The 19817-nt window shown below is 38.0% G+C and overlaps 1 protein-coding gene across 12 annotated transcripts in view; it reads right to left on the minus strand.

Moving 5' to 3' along the window:
• The window catches only part of ANK2 (ankyrin 2), a 404131-nt gene that overhangs the window by 92770 nt on the left and 291544 nt on the right, over nucleotides 1-19817 (minus strand). For 8 of the 12 annotated variants that reach the window (XM_089525944.1, XM_089525945.1, XM_089525937.1 and 5 more), the window contains 10 exons: nucleotides 18985-19182; nucleotides 14457-14555; nucleotides 14215-14313; nucleotides 12124-12222; nucleotides 9599-9796; nucleotides 7041-7139; nucleotides 5609-5707; nucleotides 3371-3568; nucleotides 1971-2069; nucleotides 1783-1881 (listed from right to left, as the gene is read on the minus strand). In XM_089525944.1, the coding sequence (XP_089382070.1) occupies nucleotides 1783-1881; nucleotides 1971-2069; nucleotides 3371-3568; nucleotides 5609-5707; nucleotides 7041-7139; nucleotides 9599-9796; nucleotides 12124-12222; nucleotides 14215-14313; nucleotides 14457-14555; nucleotides 18985-19182 (1287 nt within the window). The remainder of the gene's footprint in view (nucleotides 1-1782; nucleotides 1882-1970; nucleotides 2070-3370; nucleotides 3569-5608; nucleotides 5708-7040; nucleotides 7140-9598; nucleotides 9797-12123; nucleotides 12223-14214; nucleotides 14314-14456; nucleotides 14556-18984; nucleotides 19183-19817) is intronic. The other 4 variants (XM_089525943.1, XM_089525942.1, XM_089525941.1 and 1 more) reach the window with 2 other exon arrangements.

Raw genomic sequence — 19817 nt, forward strand, 5'->3', positions numbered from 1 at the left:
ATATTAAAGAGAAACATTACCAGCTTAATAGTAAAAGTAGTAGAGTAGTAAAAGGTTAAAGTTGTAAAAGGGTAAAGGTTAAAATAACCGTGACACTCAGTTGAGTTTGTATTCTGTAATGCTATACACAAAATTCATTTCTTCTCTTCTGCTGACTAGTCACTAGAAGTGAGGTTTTAAAAATCCATCATTCCCAACTGCATATTATCCAACTTCTGTATTTTTGGAGGGATGGGAAAGATTATTAATGCAAGTGTATCACTGCACATAACAGTTTCTGCTCAGATTTTGGAAACTATAAAAATATCCACTTCCAAGATAGTTTAGCCTCAATATTCTATCCCATATTACTGATATCATGGAATTTGTGGTGAGGAAATTTCTGTGAAGACTACAGGCCCAGAAGAAGCATTGGTAACTAAACAAATGACTCAGGGGATTTAATCCAATGGTAAAAACCATGCATTCTGGCAAGTCTGAGTGCCTCACACCACTGCTAAACATGTGATCCCTTCAAAGGAAGGAAGCTGAAGTTTAAGACTAATCTAATTGTTAGACCATTGTTAATAAGAGCAGAGCCAATGAACCAATGGGAACTTGGTAAGTCAATTCCATAATTAAAATAGGTTAAAATGGTCTAGCTGGGATGAACAATTGTATTTAGGATTTCTTTTACACACTGATCTCCTTGTCTTGCATTAGTCTCCCTGCTAAAAACTAAGAGTGGATACCATACACTGGTAGCACAAGGTGCTCATTCAACTACTTATTGATCCATCTTGTAGAAACAAGGATTTGTAATCTGGAACTATAATACAGTAAATCCATGGAAGAGAAAAGAAGACACATGCAGACTTCTATGCAAATTTAGAAGTGGTAACTTTTTTCCCAAAAGAATTTTGGAACAGACATCAAACTTAGCATCTACTGGTAGCTCCAGTTTTCTTGGACATAGCAGTTTAAGAGTTATTTGGAGATTTCAGTGATGGAAGACCAAATATCTACAGTTCCCATCAAAAGACAGCAAACATATAACTATTTTATTTTCCTTATTGCTCCTTTTCTGCAAAGATTTTCTTTTATGTTGCTAGCTATATTCCTTAAAGCAGATTTGGCTTCCAAATGCAACCAGCTAAGGATAAGACGAACCATCCTTAAACTCAGTTGACCCCCAACTTAAGGATTCTATAGCATTTCAGACATATCACACTGCAACACAAATCTTACCTAGCTTTCATTTTCTACCAAAAATAAATATTAATTCCATGGAGTACATATGCTTAAATCTGGTTGTTGTGTGCCTTTAAATTGTTTCCGACTTATGGTGAACCTAAGCCAAACCTACAGTGAGGTTTTCTTGGCAAGATTTGTTCAGAAGAGGTTTGCAGTTGCCTACCCCTGAGTCTGAGAGCATCTGACTTGTCCAAGATCACCCACTGGGTCTCATGGCTGAGAGGGGAATCAAATCCCATCTCCAGAGTTGTAGTCGAACATGCAAACCACTAAACCATGCTGGCTCTCTTACTGAAATCTACATGAGTTGTTGCTTGTGTAATTTTTCATGCCCATATGTGTCTTCCACCATTTGCTTAAGTTTTGTGTGTATGTGAAGTTGAGGTAATTAACTATTGTGAGTCACAAAGATATTTTACATTTAAGATACCTCCTTGTAAAGTTTTCAAATGCAAATAACATCTGAATAAAAACACAACAATAAGAACATACATTTGCAAGGAAGCAGGAAAAGCAAAAAAAGAAAAGAAATGATGAACAAATATTTACCTTTGTCTTAGCATTAACATTTGCTCCTTGCTTGAGGAGAAAGTTGACCATCTTAATGTTCCCATAGTGACAAGCCACAATTAATGGTGTATAACCTAGCTATAAAGAAAGAAATATAACAAGAAATGTGAGTAGTGAATGTAGTACTGTAGTGGAAAATTCTTTTATTATTTTGGAAGTTATTATACCTTAGTCTGAGCATCTTTGTTTGCTCCATGCTTTATCAGCATATCTGCTACATTCACTTTATCTTCTTGAGCTGCTAAGTGTAAAGATGTCAATCCACTCTGCAAATTAAATATAGTACATATAATACACTATGTATTATAATGAAATTAGAAATATTATTATCATGTATTAAATGTATCAGAAATCAAAGTAGGCATTTGAAACATCTGAACTGTCTGAAAGGTTTGTAGAGCTTAGTAGAACATCCCAGCTGGAAAGCTACAAAGACATGGATAATGTTACTATGTTTGCATGTGAGAGTAAAGGCCTTCTCAGTAAATGGTGGTGGTAGGAAAACACAACCTTGATAACAAAGATGAATGTATGCATACCCCACAAACAAGAAATGAATGAACACCTGAGAGCAGAATGACTAGAGGGGGCTAAATTGTATCTATGATAAGAGTCTTCAGTGCAATTGTATACATAAGTTATCAGAAGTAAGTCATGTCCTCTTTAATAGGCCTTGTGCCCCCCCCCCCAAATTGTTCAGGTTATTGCAGCCCTAATAATTTGAAAACCAAAAAGCCCAACAATGATCATCACTTCTCCCTTGATTGGTTTTAACTTTAGTCAGCATACTCAGAGATAATCTTTAGTTATGGTTTGGCACAGGAAAGCACTATAGGTATGGATAAGATCAAAAGCAGAGGTAAAGATGGGTGTACAAGTGTATCAAAGGCAATGGACATCATGCCCAATGCCCTCCTGAAGTTATTGGGCAGGAAAGTTAAAATAATGGACCACAAATTAACCATCAATCACCATCTTTCAGAATTTTTATCCAGAAATAAGCTGCACTTTTCTGGAACAGGCCTGATCAAACTAAACTAATTCCATAGTCATGTCACCAAGCTCTTTTGAGTTCAACAACAACAACAAAGTTCTTTAATTGGATTCAACTGAGACAATCAATATTAGGCAGAGATAAGAGCCAGAAATGCTGTCTTTTCTGAAGTAGAAAAAATGCAGTCTGATACTACTTTAACTGCCATGGCTCTATCCTACAGAAACTTGGGATTTGTAATTTTGTGAGGCACCAGAACTCTTTGACAGAGAAGGCTAAAGACTTTAAAAACGACAAATCCCAGGATTTCATAGGCTGGAGCTACAATACTTAAAGTAATGTCAAACTGTATTATTTCTACAATGTAGATGCACCCTTTGTATCAGACCAAAACTCAAACTAGCAGGTGTTTTAGAAAATTTATATTATCTAAATATGGTTTTACATATCATCTTATTTTTCCCCAGTGATTAATACAGATTAATATTCTGTGTTAATTGGTTTTGTGTCCTTCTTCCCCTTTTATATATAAAATGTTAGAACAATTTACTATTAGTAGTAAGAGGGCATTACCTTTGTGGCTACATGAATATTGGCACCTTTCTCCAGAAGCAAGTTTACCATGTCAGCATGACCTTCCTGAGAGGCCAAGTGAAGAGGGGTAACTCCTTGTTTGGTCAGAATATTGGTCTCTGCTCCATAGTTCAGCAGGGTTGTGGCTATCTGCATCTGATTCTTCTTAGCAGCAATATGTAGAGGTGTATATCCATTCTAAAACCCAATTGTCATACATTATTATTATTATTATTATTATTATTATTATTAACCTTTATGCATATTTCTTTATAATGGTGAGAGTTTTCCTATCTAGTAAATATGAAGACATTCTCTTCCAAAGAATGACCATTACTTTCTCAACCCTATCAACTGAAATAATTTTCCCTAATAGGCAAGAAATTTAACAAGAAAGAAACCAGCCAGGGGTTTTTGTGTTAGATGACAACAGGAATCCATTTACAGCACATTTTTGTGACAGAGATTAGTATTTATATTTGCCAAAGTCCACATGTATCTGGAAACTTTCCCCAGAAGATCTATTCTTGTTAGAGTTTATGTAATTTTGATGTAAATAATTACATACTGTATTTGTTAAATGTGGCAGAAATATATCCTAAAGGCCACAATAAGAAGTGGTTCTACCCCACCAACACTGTTGACTGAAGGGTATGAGCAGAGTGTGGCCATGAAGTCAAAGTAAGGCACAGCCATGCTGAAGAAAACATATCAACAAAGGAAAATTTTAGAAGCTGCAGAGTTATTAGGCTCTCAGCAAATTCAAGAAAAATGCAAAATTAAGTATTTACTTTTAATTAAAAGTAAGGGCATTCTGACCTTACCCTTGCGTAACTGCTGGTTTTATAATAGTAAAAATATGAAACGTAAGGCAAATGCTTAATATAAACAGTTTTCATTTGGTGCTTGCTTAGTAACTTTCTATTACACCTTAATGACTACTGTCTAATGACTTGCTATATGTTGTCACTAGGAATATTTTCATAACTTCTGCAAATACTATAGTGTATAAAGTGGAAAGCAAAAGTGCAAAATGTAAGACTTTGGTGAGAGATTCCTCAGTTTCAATGCTGATATCTGACCTAGTGCTGTATTGTTATATTGCTATCTTCACTTTACTACAGACTCCAATAACTCTATGTATAACTTAGTTCTAAATGAAGCTCTAATCTTGAAGAGGAAGATTCAACACTGGATTCTTCTTTTCCTGCATTTCAGCAACCACTGAGTTTTCTGCACTGGCCTCTTACTGGAAGCACAAAATTGGTGGACTGGGATTTGGTGATGGACAAAGAAAGGTCTGCTGGATGCAGTGCCCTCTCAGTCTGTGACCATGGTCACAACATGAGGACAAATGTGCAGTAAATGTATCGCCTCAGTGCTTATAATTTCAGAGATTTCTCAGTAAGAGTTACAATGAAGTCCTCTGGAGTAGCTGAAAATCAGTTCAGCTAATATTTATGATGAGCCAGCAAGAGACTAACGGGGCTTAGGACACACCAGACCATCTGTGACTGGAGTATGCTCTCCTCTGTTCTGCATCCTAGAATAGCTGTAAGCCACTTGTAAAACCTTCCACATGAACTTCCTATAAAATCTCTCAAAGTAGGGTACAACAAAACCCCAAAAAAGAATAAAACAATATTAACATAAATAACAAAACCAGAATGAATAGTTAAAATCTGTTAATAGTTAAGATCAAACAATGCCATACGCAAACCATTGCTGGGTTCCAACAGAACCCAGACATATAACTTTATCAGACTTCATTTCCAGCCCAATTTGGGCACGGGCTGGGATTGGGATGGAATGGAATGAGTGTTATCACATGAATTTTGCCATCGATGCCACCAGGAGTCCCCAAACTGATCCCCAACCATGCTTTTGCCACCAATTTTGAAGAAGATAAAGCTTCCATTCTTCAAAATTGGCAGCCATGGCATGGCTGGGGAATGGCTTGGGGACTCCTGTTGGCATTTGTGGCTAAATCCATGTGATAACACCTGTTCTCCTCTATTCCATCTCATTCCAATCCCAGCTTGTTCCCCAGATCGGGCTGGAAATGACATCTGATAAGCTTATTAATAATATTCCAATGTAAATATGTGACTTTCTAAGCATGAAGGCCTGCAGTTATGGGTCAACAACAATTGCTGGGTAGCCATCAAAAAATACAGAATTCTAAGAATACTATTAGAACTTCAAGGAAGCCTTCTTGAACAGAATAGGAAATCTCACCTTGGCAGTAGCATGGGGAGAAGAACCTTTCTCCAGCAACAGTAGTGCCACCTTCTGGTTGTCATAATGAGCAGCAACATGGAGTGGGGTGAGACCATTCTGGAAGGGGGTGGGTTTATGTTAAGGCATTAGGTGATGGTTAGCTCTGTTTTAAGCTATTATTAACATTAAAAGAACAAAATATATTAAGGAGCAAATAACCAATACAAACTTAAAAGTTTAACCCAAAGTGAATTATTTTCATATTAGAAGTGTTACTTTGAACAAAAATAGTAATCATTTTTGGACTACAACTTCCAGATCAAAACAAACAAACACAATCCCATTTTTCAAGCCATGACTAAACAAATAATTAGCTATTGCCTTGTGCTTGAAAAAGAGGGCATACTATAATGAAATAATTTAAACTGCTCAAATGTACTGAAATTGAAATTGAAACCCAGGGAGAGTCGAGTTTGATATCTTTCATAAAAGAAAAACATAACACTGCCATCTTACTTTTGGCCAAAACCCAATAACTATTTGAACAAAATACACTGTAATTCTTCCTACCAAATTTATCACTGAGAATTATTAAACCATTACTTTGACCTCATAAGAACACCAGGGTGGAACTGCATGAAAATATACTTAAGGCAAAGTGGCATATTACAGTCTGCTGTAGAAAATTTGTCAAATTTTGTCCTCATGCTTTGTACTATCTGCTTCAAATTATTCTGATTTTTTCCTATCTACTGTACATTATCATTGTAGCTGTAATAGAAACATGGGGTAGGGTGGACTATACTAGGATTCCTGAAGCCAGTGCCTTATGGAAGGTTTGGATTTCAAATCCCATCAGCCCCAACCAGCATGTCCAATGCTCTGGAAATTATTGTCCAAAACATCTGGAGGGCACAAGGTTTGAGAAGGTTGGCCTAGATGTTAGGAAGGGTGAGGGAGAAACAGAACATGAGGCCTCCATTCTGGCAGGAGCTTATAATGGCCTCTTACAGTAAGGTAGAAATAGCAATAATAATTTATTCTCAATGTAGGGAAGCGAAGCAGTCATGAGGATGAAGCCATCAACAATAAGGAAAGCTTTCACATAATAATCCTATCACTACAAAGAATTGGTGATCTAATTCCACTCTCATTTTCCTTTTTTTTAAATAAGAGGATGAATTGTATAAGCATTATCTGTCAAAGCTGCTATGAGAAATTATTGTCAGTTCTAACTGGAATAAGCAACTGTCCATAGTAAATGCAAAAGGAAAGACTAAACAGAGCCTTTACTATCATCAAATATAGCTTGCTACATATTAACATGTATTGTGATATGCCCCTGCAATGTAACTTTGATTTCCTTACAGTTTCATTGCAGGCTTCGTTAGCATCGACTACAAATGTCATGCTTACTGGTTATTTTAGACTCATACATTACATTTCTTACCTTTCCAGATGAATCAGGAGATGCACGACGCTGCAATAGGAGTTTTGCCACATCTATGCTTCCATACTTTGCAGCCACATGCAGTGGTGTGAATCCCTTCTATAAAACATCAAGTGGAAAAGCAGAGTATTAATATAATCTTAAAGGTTGTGTTCCTTTGTTTTAAAAGAGAGTTAGAGAATTGTAGGCTGTTCAGATCTTTTGCCTTGCATTTCCAATTAATCTCACCAAGCACAGCCAGTGGTTTAAGAGGCTGGACTTGTAAAGCAAAGTACTATATCTGGAATGTCAGAATAACAATGTTGACAACAACATCCCCACAATTCTAAACACATTAACTGATTAAGGTCAAAATTAGGAATGTATTGGCAGGCATAAAATGGATTTACAATCTCATAACTGCTGAAGATTCACCTTTATGGTAACTAACAACCCAATATATCCCTTAAAACTTGGGTTTCCAGCCTGGTAACACCTCAAATGAAGGTCTTCTGAGGTACTGAAGATCAAGGCATTGGAAAATGATTTCTGTAGCACACTTCTGGTTGTGGGGTGCACCAAGACAAGCAATTGCAGTTGACTCCAAGAGGCTCTGTTCAGCTGCCTGTACCCAGTGCCAGAAAGGCACTGCAGACATTACTGCCAAGAGCTCTGATGTACAGCACCTCAGAAACTCTTGGGTTGGGGTGCTGCCAGCCTGAAAATGTCGTGTTTTTTTTAAAGTGGAATCGTCAGACATAACTGCAATGATGGAACCCCATCATCATAGTTATGCCTAACAATGCAGGATCTCAGACAACAGATCAATAAAATAACAATACAAGATTTTTTTTCTACCTGTGAAGCAGGTTTTCCTTAAAAGAAAATGCCATATACAGAACAGATGTGCAAAGTGCAGTTCTACAGAAGTTTCTGGCCCTGGCCAACATAGGCAGTGGTGAGGAGTACTGGGAATTGCACTCCAAACAATATCTGCAGTTTGCCCCTTTCCCTGTCACAAAGACCAGGAAGGAGGATCAGATAGTAATGGACAATCTGCAAATATTAAAAATCTTTGAAGGAAATTACAGATACTTAAAGATGAGGGGCATATAATGGAACACAATTTTTTTAAAATGAAACATAAGGACTCATATGCTGCATCTGTCTTTGCATTCATATTTTGTGAGAGATGCCATGCTAGAAACTGTACATAGGGGAGTCTAAAAAAGAAGTCTCCATATTTGGTGAAAGAATTTTCAAGGCTACATAGCATATATGTTGTAGTTGTGGTTTCCTTTCAAACCTTCACATCCAAATATTAAAACTACTTTTTAAAATGATGGGATCCATTTTACCATTTCACCTCCAATTCCACTCTATGCCACAACTTACTTCTACAGTGAATGGCACATCTATTTGATTCATGTCTTTGCTAAACAAATATGAATGTGGTGGTTTAAGTAGTTTATCAGGTCTAAATCAAGCAGCTTCAAACAATTAATCATCTGAATACTAGTCAGTGGGAGACTGTGGATGTGCACGTCATAAACCTCCACAACACTTAGGGTGTTAATAACCATCTCTCTGTGATCAAGAACTTCTTTCCCTGAATCACTGTGTTAATCTGGGTATTAAACAACAACTTACAAAATGATAAGCTAATGTTAACTAAAAGAATAATATCTGTAGCTACACCATTTCTCACTTTATGTAACCGCATTATCAACCTATTATAAACAATTACTTTGGCCTCACCACAACTCTAGGTGGTACAGTTTTATTCCTGTGTAGGGACAGATGAATGAGTCTATTGCTGGTCCACATAACTTTTGCTTGTGCTAATTCATAAGCATTTTTGTAGCCTTTCTGCACTGTTTGGCTTTCTTTTTAAAAATCTATTATCAGCAACTATAACTAAACTCACTTTTAAAATGTCTTCCTGAACACTCAGTTTCAAATACTCATTTTGATACTTCTGTGAATTGTAGAATAGGAAATGCAAATGGCTACAAATCATTGACTTCCAGTCTCCAGTATACTGTGGCTAGATCAAGTAACTAAGTACCAGAATTCACAATGATAACATTCATCATCATTAACATTCAACATTTTTTAAGTCTATAACCCCGCTTTGATCCACTGGGAGAAACATAAATAAAATTTATTATTATTATTATTATTATTATTATTATTATTATTATTAAGCATTTTTATTTCTATTTTATAGATGAAAAACTGGTAAATTATTTGCCAGAGTAGAAACAAACAAGCTTCATTTATATACCACTCCATACCGCCTAAGCAGTGTCTAAGCGGTTTACAACTGTAAGCTAATTTGCCCCCAACAATCTTGGGTACTCATTTTAGTGACCTCAGAAGGATGCAAGCCTGAGTCAAGCTTGAGCCCTTTTGCTGGTCTTGAACTCGCAACCTTGTGGTTTTGAGTGAGTGGCTGCAGTACAGGCATTTAACCACTGCGCCACCAAGAATCTGAAAGTAGATCCAATTGGCATACACCCAACAATGTCTTCACTTATCTACTATTGAATTGTTAATATTGACACTTCCAATATTACCTTGGTTGCCAAAGAGTGTGCTGCACCTGCCTCCAAAAGCACTGATGCTACATCAACTTGACCTTCTCGGGCAGAGATGTGCAATGGTGTATATCCATTAGTGGTTGCAGCATCAGGATGAGCCATGTGTTGCAACAATAGCTGGACAATTTCTGTTTTTCCCAACCGAGAAGCAATATGCAGTGGAGTCTGTTCCTCCTACCATTCAAAAAAGAAGAAAAGTGAGTCTAAGACTGTTATCATTTTCAAAAATGAAAGCCTATTTCCCCCTCCCATTTTCAGATAATTATACTACTGTGTTTGAAGAGATGATAAATATATGTTTTTTCCCACCCTTCACTACAAATACATATACAAAAAGATTCCAAGTAAAGAAGAAGAAAAAAAACTGTTCTTAGTACAGCCCCCTATTCTGCTTTTTTAAAATATATATTTTTTATTTATTAAGAAAAAAGAATTATTACATTCCATATATTCATTCATCAGGTAATTTTACCATATGCATAAGAAATAAGGATTATCATGTTTACAATTAACCAACATTGTAACATATTATGAGTACTAAGCACAATCTTAAGAAACTCTCAACCTATATTCTGTTATATCACCTGTTAATCCTTCTGATTTGTTTGACGTATTTACTTATGTTTAATTACTTTTTTACCTTAGGATGTGATTGACATATAGCTTCAGTATTTTATACTTTCTTATTAAATTGAGATATTTATGTTTTTTATTTGGTAAGTGTTAGTGTTTTGACTATTTCTTGTTTACTGTTCGTTCCATCTATTTTTACAATGTTCTATTAATAGTTCCCATTCTTTTTCCATTTTTTCTGAGGACTTTCCATTTATTGATAGGATTAATTTATCCATTTCAATCACTTCTAGTAAATTTAACAGCCATTCATCAATACTTGAAATATCTTTACCTTTCCACTTTTTTGCAAAGTTGATTCTAGCCACTGAAATCTTATATAGAATCGTCTCCATTTCCTTCTTGCTTGATTTTTTGTTATTTTGTCCATTATATTTAACAGGTAAATTTCTGGGGTCACCTTACAGTTTATTTTTAAGATTTTACATAAATTTTGATGTACTCTAGTTCAGAATTTTTTTGTTTGTGAGCAGTATCATCACATGTGGACCCATGAGCAATGGCCCATCATCACATAATTTTTCACATTTCCAGCATCTATTTTTTTTCTTTCTTTTTTTCCCCAGTGTTAAATGGGAACGGAAAGCCATTTTTAGATAAGTGTCTTGGATGCTTTGGCATTTCGTAAATTGTAAAGTTCTTTTTCTGGTTAAATGCCAACTTTGTAATTCTAAAGTTTTCCTATATCAGTTGCCCAATTTATCATAAAATGTTTTATCACATCTTGTTCTAGTTTTCTTTCTAGAAATTTGGAAAGTTAGGATGTTATTTTCTGTTCACTTCATTCCGGTCCTTTATCAAGTTCATTTTGATGGGATGTAAAACCTTTGTCCTTTTTTTGAATCTTCCTTGAAGTTGTAATAGGAATAGCCAGTCACGTTTAATATCTAGATCCTCTACTTCTTGTACAGATTTCATTTCCAAGAGATCCTGGTTGCTGTGGGATGGAAGCCACCCAATAAGACAACAACACAGAATTGGAGGAAAAGGCCACAACTTTATTAACAAAAAGCACAAAGGGGTAGGGGTTGGCCCAAAGCATAAAGTCTGGATCTGGAAATATCAATTAACACCCCGGTTGACTGATGTAAGGTTGCTTGGTCACAACCAAGCATCGGGATGACATGGGGCAACAGAAATGCCCTCTTGCATATATGCAACCATTGCATATTCCAATAAGCCCCTAGTCACAGGCTACACTACCTGCCCTCAGCGCTCCCGGGTCCAATGGACTCCCGATCCAATGCTATGGAGCCCTGGAAACCACGCCCACCAGATCCAGGATCTATGCTGCCACCCTAAAACAAAGTTGTGACAAAAACACCCTAGCCAAGGGAGGGAGGGTGGAAGAGCCGAGCTAAAATTGCGCCAGATGGCGCACTACGCAGCCTTAAATAGGCCCACCCACCAATAGGGGGCCTGGAAAGAGCGGAGGCACTGCCTCTCAGGTCCCATCCACCCATAGGCTACACTCGGGGTCCGACCCAGCCAATCATGGCCTCTTCCCTTTTGCAATGCAAGCTGGGACATGTAGTTCCAGCACCCGGTGCAAAAGAGCTGCCCTTTCCACCCCAGCAGCCAATGGTGGGCCTTCCTGCCAACTCAAAGTCTGCGGGGGCAAGACAGGCCTCTGCGATTGCGGAGACTAGGGCGCCTTCTGCCCCAGAAACAATGCTGGCCCAGTAGGTCGGGCGGCGTCATTTCTTTTTGATTATGTCTTTGTATCTTAATCATACATTACCTTTGTTACTCTTTCCAATGAAGGCTTCCTGGGGGAAAACTCATCCTGGTATTTCTCTATAACATAGTTTTCTGATCTCTATTTTGCTTTTATAAAGAGTGCAAAGGTTGATCATGAAAACACTTACTCTTGCTCGGGCATCAACAAGAGCACCATTCCTTAGGAGGCAACGCACCACTTCCACCTGTCCTGCACGAGCTGCCATGTGTAATGCAGTCTCACCACGCTATAGAAGAAGAGATGTTTGAAGTTTGTTAGTTTTCTTGGGGAGAGTAGAACCATTCTGGACTAACCCACATTAGTCCAAGTCTAACACAATGGAATCAAAACTACTACAGTGGACCCTTGTTATATGCTGGGGTTTGGTTCCAAGATCCCGTGTGTATAACAAAATCCATGTATGCTCAAGTCCTATTACATATAATGACATAGCAAAATGGTGTCCCTTATAAAAAAATGGAAAATCAAGGTAAAGTTATACTTTTTTGGAACATTTTCAATCCGTGTATGCTTAAATCGGTGTATAAAAAATCCGTGTATAAGAAGGACCAACTGTACTGTTACTCTTAATAATTGTTATTTTAACATTCAGTTTACGGGTACCCACTAAAGCAATGGCATGAATGTTGGATACTGAGAGATGGGGGTTCAATCCCCACTTAACCATGGAAACTCTCTGGGTGACCTTAGGCAAATTATGCTCTCTCAGCCTCAGAGGAATGACAAACCTTCTCTGAGCAAATCTTGATAAGAAAAAGCTATGATAGATTTGCCTTAGTCCCCTAAATCAGAAATGACTTGAAGGCACACATCATCATAATCAACAACAACCTGGTTTTGGAAGCTCGAGAAAGTCTGGCCTGGTTAACACTCACACAGGAGACCATAAGGGAATACAAATGTTCTCCAGGTTAGGCCAGCAAATCTGAAAACTACCTGAAAACCCAGAAAGCTGCTGCTAATCTGACTAGACTAGTACTTCACTAAATGTACCAATGGTACAACTCAATTTAAAGCACCTTCTTGTGTGCCTGTATATTTTTATTTTTAAAAACATGTCTGCATATCTAAAAGGAAGAGGCTATCACAGAGACCGTCCAGGTAATAGTTGAAATTATTGACCAATATAAACTGTCACCATCACCAGTCTTTTATTAGTAATGTTATTAGATATGAATTTGATGAAGTATTTTTCCACAATGGCAGAATGTGAGATATAGCTTTGCCACTGTCACAGTCTTTTAGAGAAGCCACCAGAACTCTATGGTAACATTTCTGCCAGCACAAGTTAGACAACAACAGACAAAAGTGTGTGTACACATGGGCAGAAGAAAGGGCCACCAATTGTGAGCTTGAGAAATTACATTTTAAAAGACCACAAGACTCAGAATCTTCAGTAAGGACTCATTTATGGGCTGGAGGAATTCTTGGAACTGATCCCAAAAATGTAATTTTCCCAAGCCTTGCCCTGACTATGTCATTGATGGTAGCACAATTGTAAAGCTGGTCTAAGGAAATTATAACCTCTTGGGAGTTTATCACACTACTTACCTCCTGCTCTGCTCCCGTTGCCCCAACATCACCGATCTGTGACGGGAGCCTCCTGGTAGGATTGCGTATGGCACTTTTAAAGGGGAACGCTTCCATTTTCATCATGGAAACGTTCTCGTAATTATTAGAAAAGGGCCCTTTTTAAATAATAGATTAAATTGTTATTAAAAAGGGTCCTTTTTTAAACAATTACGAGAACGCTTCCATGACTAAAACGGAAGCATTCCCCTTTAAAAGTGCCATCCTCGATCCCACCAGGAGGCTCCCGTCGCAGATAGGTGATGTCGGGGCAATGGGAGCAGAGCAGGAAGTAAGTAGTGTGATAAACTCCTTGGATACAAGGGAAAGGTGGGAAAATGCAGCATCCTCTGTTTTCTCACGCTCAGTGACCCACATCATTATAATGGAATATAAGATTTGGGGTAACTCTATATATGTTCATATCTCATCACCATAAACCTGGGACAAGGAAACCACATCTCAAATGACAAGATGGATCTTTCTCACTCCAGCATCAGGTTGAACACATTCTACCAAAATAAACACAACTTTCCTCCAAACCTGGAAGATCAAGCTATAAAGATTTCAAATATTTATTAATTCATTACAATTTCTTCCAATAATTATTCATGTAGTTAGATGTTATTCAAATGCAAGCTATACTCACAATGTTAGTGACATCTGGAGAGGCTCCATTCTGCAGCAGAAGGAGTACTATGTTCAAATGACCCATAAATGCAGCCACATGTATTGGAGTGAGGCCCGACTGTGAAACAAAGCAACAGAAATTTTACTCCTCTGCAGAAAGCCTTTAGAGTCTTCCTCGTATATGTATATAAAAGAAAAGTATGGAACTAAGAGAAGGAAGAAATAGTGGGGGAGAGATGCTTCTTTAGGAAAGTTCTCTACCTCGGTTATAGCTTGGATAGAAGCCCCGTATTTCACCAGCAGTTCCATGACTTTAATGCGATTTTTCTTGCAAGCAATGTGCAGTGGAGTAAAACCATTCTGTGCAAAAGACAATCATGTTAGTTAAAACATGCACTCTCAGTTCTCACACAGTGTTAGAGTATCAGCATTTCTTTGGTAATGCCAGGTTTGATGGACTGAAAAGCCATGTGGTCTAGATCTAGTTTATTTCCACTGAACATCGTCCCAAAACAGAATGCATGAATCTAAGAGCCTGTATGCACAGAAACAATGTGCCCCATCTACAAAACTTCTTTACACTTTTCCCACTATCCAATGGATAACAATGGAGCTATAGAAGCCATATCAGGCTTCTATAAAACAGTGCCACTCAAAGTAGTGGCCTGTGAACCAGTGATGATTCATGAGCTATTTGTTGCCAATTTATGGACAGTTTCCAGGAAAGAAAGTAACAGTCATAGCCAAAGAGCACAAAAATGCTGCCAGATACCTAAATAATAATAATAAAAATGTTGGGGGGGGGGGGACACCACCACCACCACCATCCTGCACACACCACATAGCTTAAGATGTACTGGTGTAAACAACACAACTATGTAGACAAGGCCCAAACACGTGGGTGAGCCTTCACGTTAGTCATCTACTACAATTTTGGACTGGACACTCAACACTCAACTGGAACAGTATCTTATAGAACACATGTTCTGGTTCATAAAAAGTCATGCTGTAAAGTCAGCTAGTAATTCTATATATAAAGTGATAACTAGTGCAACAATGCTTAAAATTTATAATACGGATATAAACATGACATGAAGGGAAGTGTTCACTGCTTTGTTACCTACTGAAATATATTATCTGATTTATTACAACATAGACTGTAAAGGTTTTATTCACAATTTGCTGTAGAACAGAATCACAGAAGTCAAATAAGAACATCTGGGCAAATTTTTGAAACTGAAGGTATTAGCTTAGAACCCAAGATAATTGAATGAAACACAGTCAATCCCTGGGTAATTCAGCACCAAACCTTGCTTGAAATATTTTTTAAAAACTCATTTTTCCCTCTGGATCTTCCCAGAAGCTCCAGAGCCCTCACTGCTGCACTGAGCAGCTGTTTACAATGCATCCCACTGTGCTGCCCAGTGCAGCCACAACTTCAGCAAATTGCTTGCTCAGAAAAGGCACTCAGCCATGTGGTAGACACTGGACACCATATTCTGACCTCAGGATGAGTGACTGTCTGTGGCAGTGGCCTCAGTAAGTGGCATAGCAGGACATGCATGCAAACAGCTACGTGGCATTGCAACAGAGGGCTCTGGATCATTTGGGAAGATCAGAAGCAAAATGTGAGGGGCCTGGGTAATAGTGAGATGTTGGGGCAGGTCTGAGGCCAGAATATACTGGGCTGCTCCCAGAGTATTCTGGCCTGTGAGAACTTAGCCTCTGACAGAGAAAGCTGAATATTTCACAAAACTACAAATCCCAGAAGTCCATATCATTAAGCCATGGCAGTTAAAGTGGTGCCAAACTGCATTATTTCTGCAAAGTAGATGCAGCCTTTATTGAAAGCCCCATTAATTCTAACTGAATGTACTACCACATGAGTAGAGGATTACATCTTGAAAGATCCATAGCTTTGGTTTCTGTACTTTCATGGATTTGACAGAATGGAAAGTTTGCATTAATGGTAACAAATATCTTAGCTTCTTAATTTGCTCCTCAGTCTTGTGTGAGGTACTGATTCTTTGGCTCCCCCTGCACTGTCTAAACGGAGAGAGAATATATGGCCTAAAACACTGACCTATTTAAAAGAGCTTGTGTTTGGCAACCAGTTTGGCTATGGTAATAGCCTACAATCACTAGATTCTAAAACCTAGTACTTTCTTACACGATGTGTTCTTTGGCAATTCTCATCAAAGGAGTGATTAGAGTTAAAATGAGAAATTAGACATTGTGAGTTTAAAAAACTGAAATAACTACCACTAGTTTCCCTGGCAAACCTGAGAGCAGGGCCCTTAAAGACATTATTTTCTAGTATGAGATGATACAACTATTACCTATAAGATCTACAATTTTACAGCCTTCTCAAGTAAACATCGAGCTGTGGTAAGCCTTAGGGAAGGTGATTTCCATGCTAATATCCAGGAATTTTACCCTGTGGCCTTGCTGTCACATGCAAGACATCATAAAAAAACCCTCAAACAGTATTGCAGACAGGCTCTTCAGCTATTAAATATGCTTGTAGCAGCAATATAGAACCAGCTTTTCTTTAGTGGTTGTGATTGCATGTATTACGTACTCCCACTAGGAGGCCTACGTACTTCAAAGGACTTATCAGTAGTATATTAAACACTATGAAAAATTAAATGAGAATTGCAGTGTTTTTTAAAAAAAAACATAATTTTAACATTAATTAATGAAGCAACTTAACTGTTAGCTAAAGTCTACTTCTGAACTAAAAGTAAAACAACAACTTTTTAAAAAATATACAGACAGGACAAATGAAAGAAAGAAATATGAGAAATTTCCATTAAGTGTTTCCCTGTCCTGGGTCCCCAAATATTGTGAGATTGTGACACTGAGAATCTCTAAACATTGGTCATATTGCCGAGGGTTTATTTCTGTGAATGGATGTTCAACAACACCCTGAGAGCTAAGGTTGAGAAATATTCACATAATATTAAAACACTGAAAAACTTCCTTTTAATGCAGTTTGAAAAGAAAGCTTTTAGCATTTTAGTCAATTACTAAATATTTATCTTGATTTTAATATGTGAATAAACTGACTAAAATAAATAAATGCAAATAATATTGTGACAGTGGCCAGTGACAATAACACTTTCTCTAGTACATAGTATAGAAGCACCATTCATTCCACAGAAAGCCAAGTTGAATGCATTCCCTGAGTCATCAGACAATTGATGCCAAGTACACCTACACCATGAAAACCTGAATTGAAATCACAGGTAGGTTTAAATGCCATTCAGGTGTATACAGGCTTTCAGTGCACAGACTACCAAGCATCTTCATGATTCACAACCACATATTCTGTTTGACAACTGTCAGTGTGGTTAATGCCCTGCATAAGACAGGACCCATAGAGCTGCTAGAACTCACACAAGAGACCTATGCTAACTCAGTGCAATTTATTTTAAACCAATTACACTCCTTATGCTACACTAATATTTATACAATGAAACTGGCCAGAAATAGCAGCCTACCATGTAAATCTGTTATTTGAACAGGACAAAAAAAAAAAAGTGAAAGATCCTTAGACTCACAAACAAGTTTCCTGGTTTTGCTGCTACTGAATTTTCAACAGAAAATGAAGCTGCAATCAAATGGCAGCTCAGATTGTATGAGCATATATATTGATTTACAATTAATGGGCAGTGCCAAGCATCATAATGTCTAGTATCAAATATTTCTAAATACCCATTAGATCACTCTTCACCACCCTAGTGCCTTCCTTCATCTGCCATCAGACCCAGCCAGCAAGGTCAAAAGAAAAGAATTTCAAAACATCTAGAGGCCATCAGGATGGGAAAAATTAAATTAGATTGTAATTTGTGTTGTGCATAGAGTCCATTACCTTCCTCTGGGGCTGAGAGCACATGACTTGCCCAAGGTCATCCTTGGGTTTCATAGCTGAGTGGGGAATCGAACCATGATCCCCAGAGATGCAGTCCACATTCAAACCACTACACCACGCTGACTCTCCATACATGGAGAGGAAGCATATCCAGAGAACTACAGTTTGTATATCTCTAAATACACTTTGAGGCTATGGGAGTGCTAGATGTACATATGGAGTTTCCACATCTTTAAGGTCATCTGCTTCACTCACTGTAACAAATTGATACACATTGGATTCTGTATAAGAAGCAGTGTGTACAGGGTGTAGCACTCCCATAGCCTCAAGATATATCTAGAGATCTACAAACTGTAGTCCTATGGACATGCTTCTCCTCCATGCATGGAGAGCCAGCATAGCGCAGTGGTTTGAGTGTTGGATTGCAACTCTAGAAATCAGGGTTCAATTCCCTACTCATCTATGAAACTCACGGGATGGTCTTAGACAAGTCACATGCTCTCAGCCTTAGGGGAAGATAATGGTAAATGTCATCTTAACAAATCTTGCCAAGAAAAACCCATGATATGGTCACCTTAGGGTCACCATAAGTTGGAAGCAACTTGAAGGTGCACAAAAACAACAACAACAAATTTCTCAGGAGAGGGTCCCTTTCCATGTATTCACTGAATATATGGAGCAGGACTTCATTCCTGCTTACTTTACTAACAAGGACCCTATATCAGTCTTCTCTCTGACTTTGCTTTGATGTCCATGTGCTTAGCCAACTGTGTGGGGAATGGGGCAGGCCTATAGACCATGCATATGCACAAATTACAGGGCCAGAAAACATGTCTTACTCTCCACAAATTCTCATGAATGTATGGAGGAGAACACACAAACACCATGTTCCAGAAGAGATAAGGAAAAGTTTACCAAAGCACGAGCATTTGGATTTGCTCTCTTGTCCAGCAGAAGTTTGGTGACACGATAGTGGCCACAGTGTGCCGCCACATGGAGGGCAGTCAAGTAATCCAATGTGACATCATCCACCGGAGCTTTGTGCTGCAGTAGGTGTTTGACACATTCTACGTGATCACCTTGGGCAGCCATGTGAAGAGGAGAAAGTCCATTCTGGGCAAGGAACAAGAAAAAATGTATAATACTATGCTAAATCCATTCACAAGAAAATACACCCTTATGTACATATATTTACTGTATAAAGTGGAATTACAAAATTATTTCCAAGTCACAACACAGAATGAGTCCCATATCTGCCCCATCTTAAGCCTTTACATGCTTTCACTTTCAACATATGCAAAATCTCATGACATTTTGAGGACAACAAAGAGATGCTTTGAATTCAATGAAAGTTCCCACAATATTGTGTTAATACCCTATTTCCAGAAATCTAAACATGATGAGATCAGGTTCCTTCACTGAATAGGATTCTGAAAAACGAAACACAAAATCTTCAACTCTGCTTAGCAACCTATGTTTCCTGACTGATCTGATTTACTGATGGGGGGGGGGGGGGAGGCAGGCCTGGTGTGTATGTGTTAAAGTACTAACTTCAAATTAATCAGTGTGTGGAGCTTCAGCTTCAGTTAGGAACCCAATTTGGCACTTCAGCTCAAGCCAATTTGGAGACAATCCAATTTGACTTGAGTCCCATGCTAAGATTTAAAAAATCTGAAGGTTTCAGAATGCCTGTAACATTTGTTTTTTGTTGTTGTTGCTGGAACTGGATGAAACTGCCATGTGCAGTA

The sequence above is a fragment of the Sceloporus occidentalis genome, unplaced genomic scaffold (genome assembly GCF_023333645.1).
Source record: "Sceloporus occidentalis isolate IW3139 unplaced genomic scaffold, rSceOcc1.0.p SCAF_5, whole genome shotgun sequence".
Classification (NCBI taxonomy): Eukaryota; Metazoa; Chordata; class Lepidosauria; order Squamata; family Phrynosomatidae; genus Sceloporus; species Sceloporus occidentalis.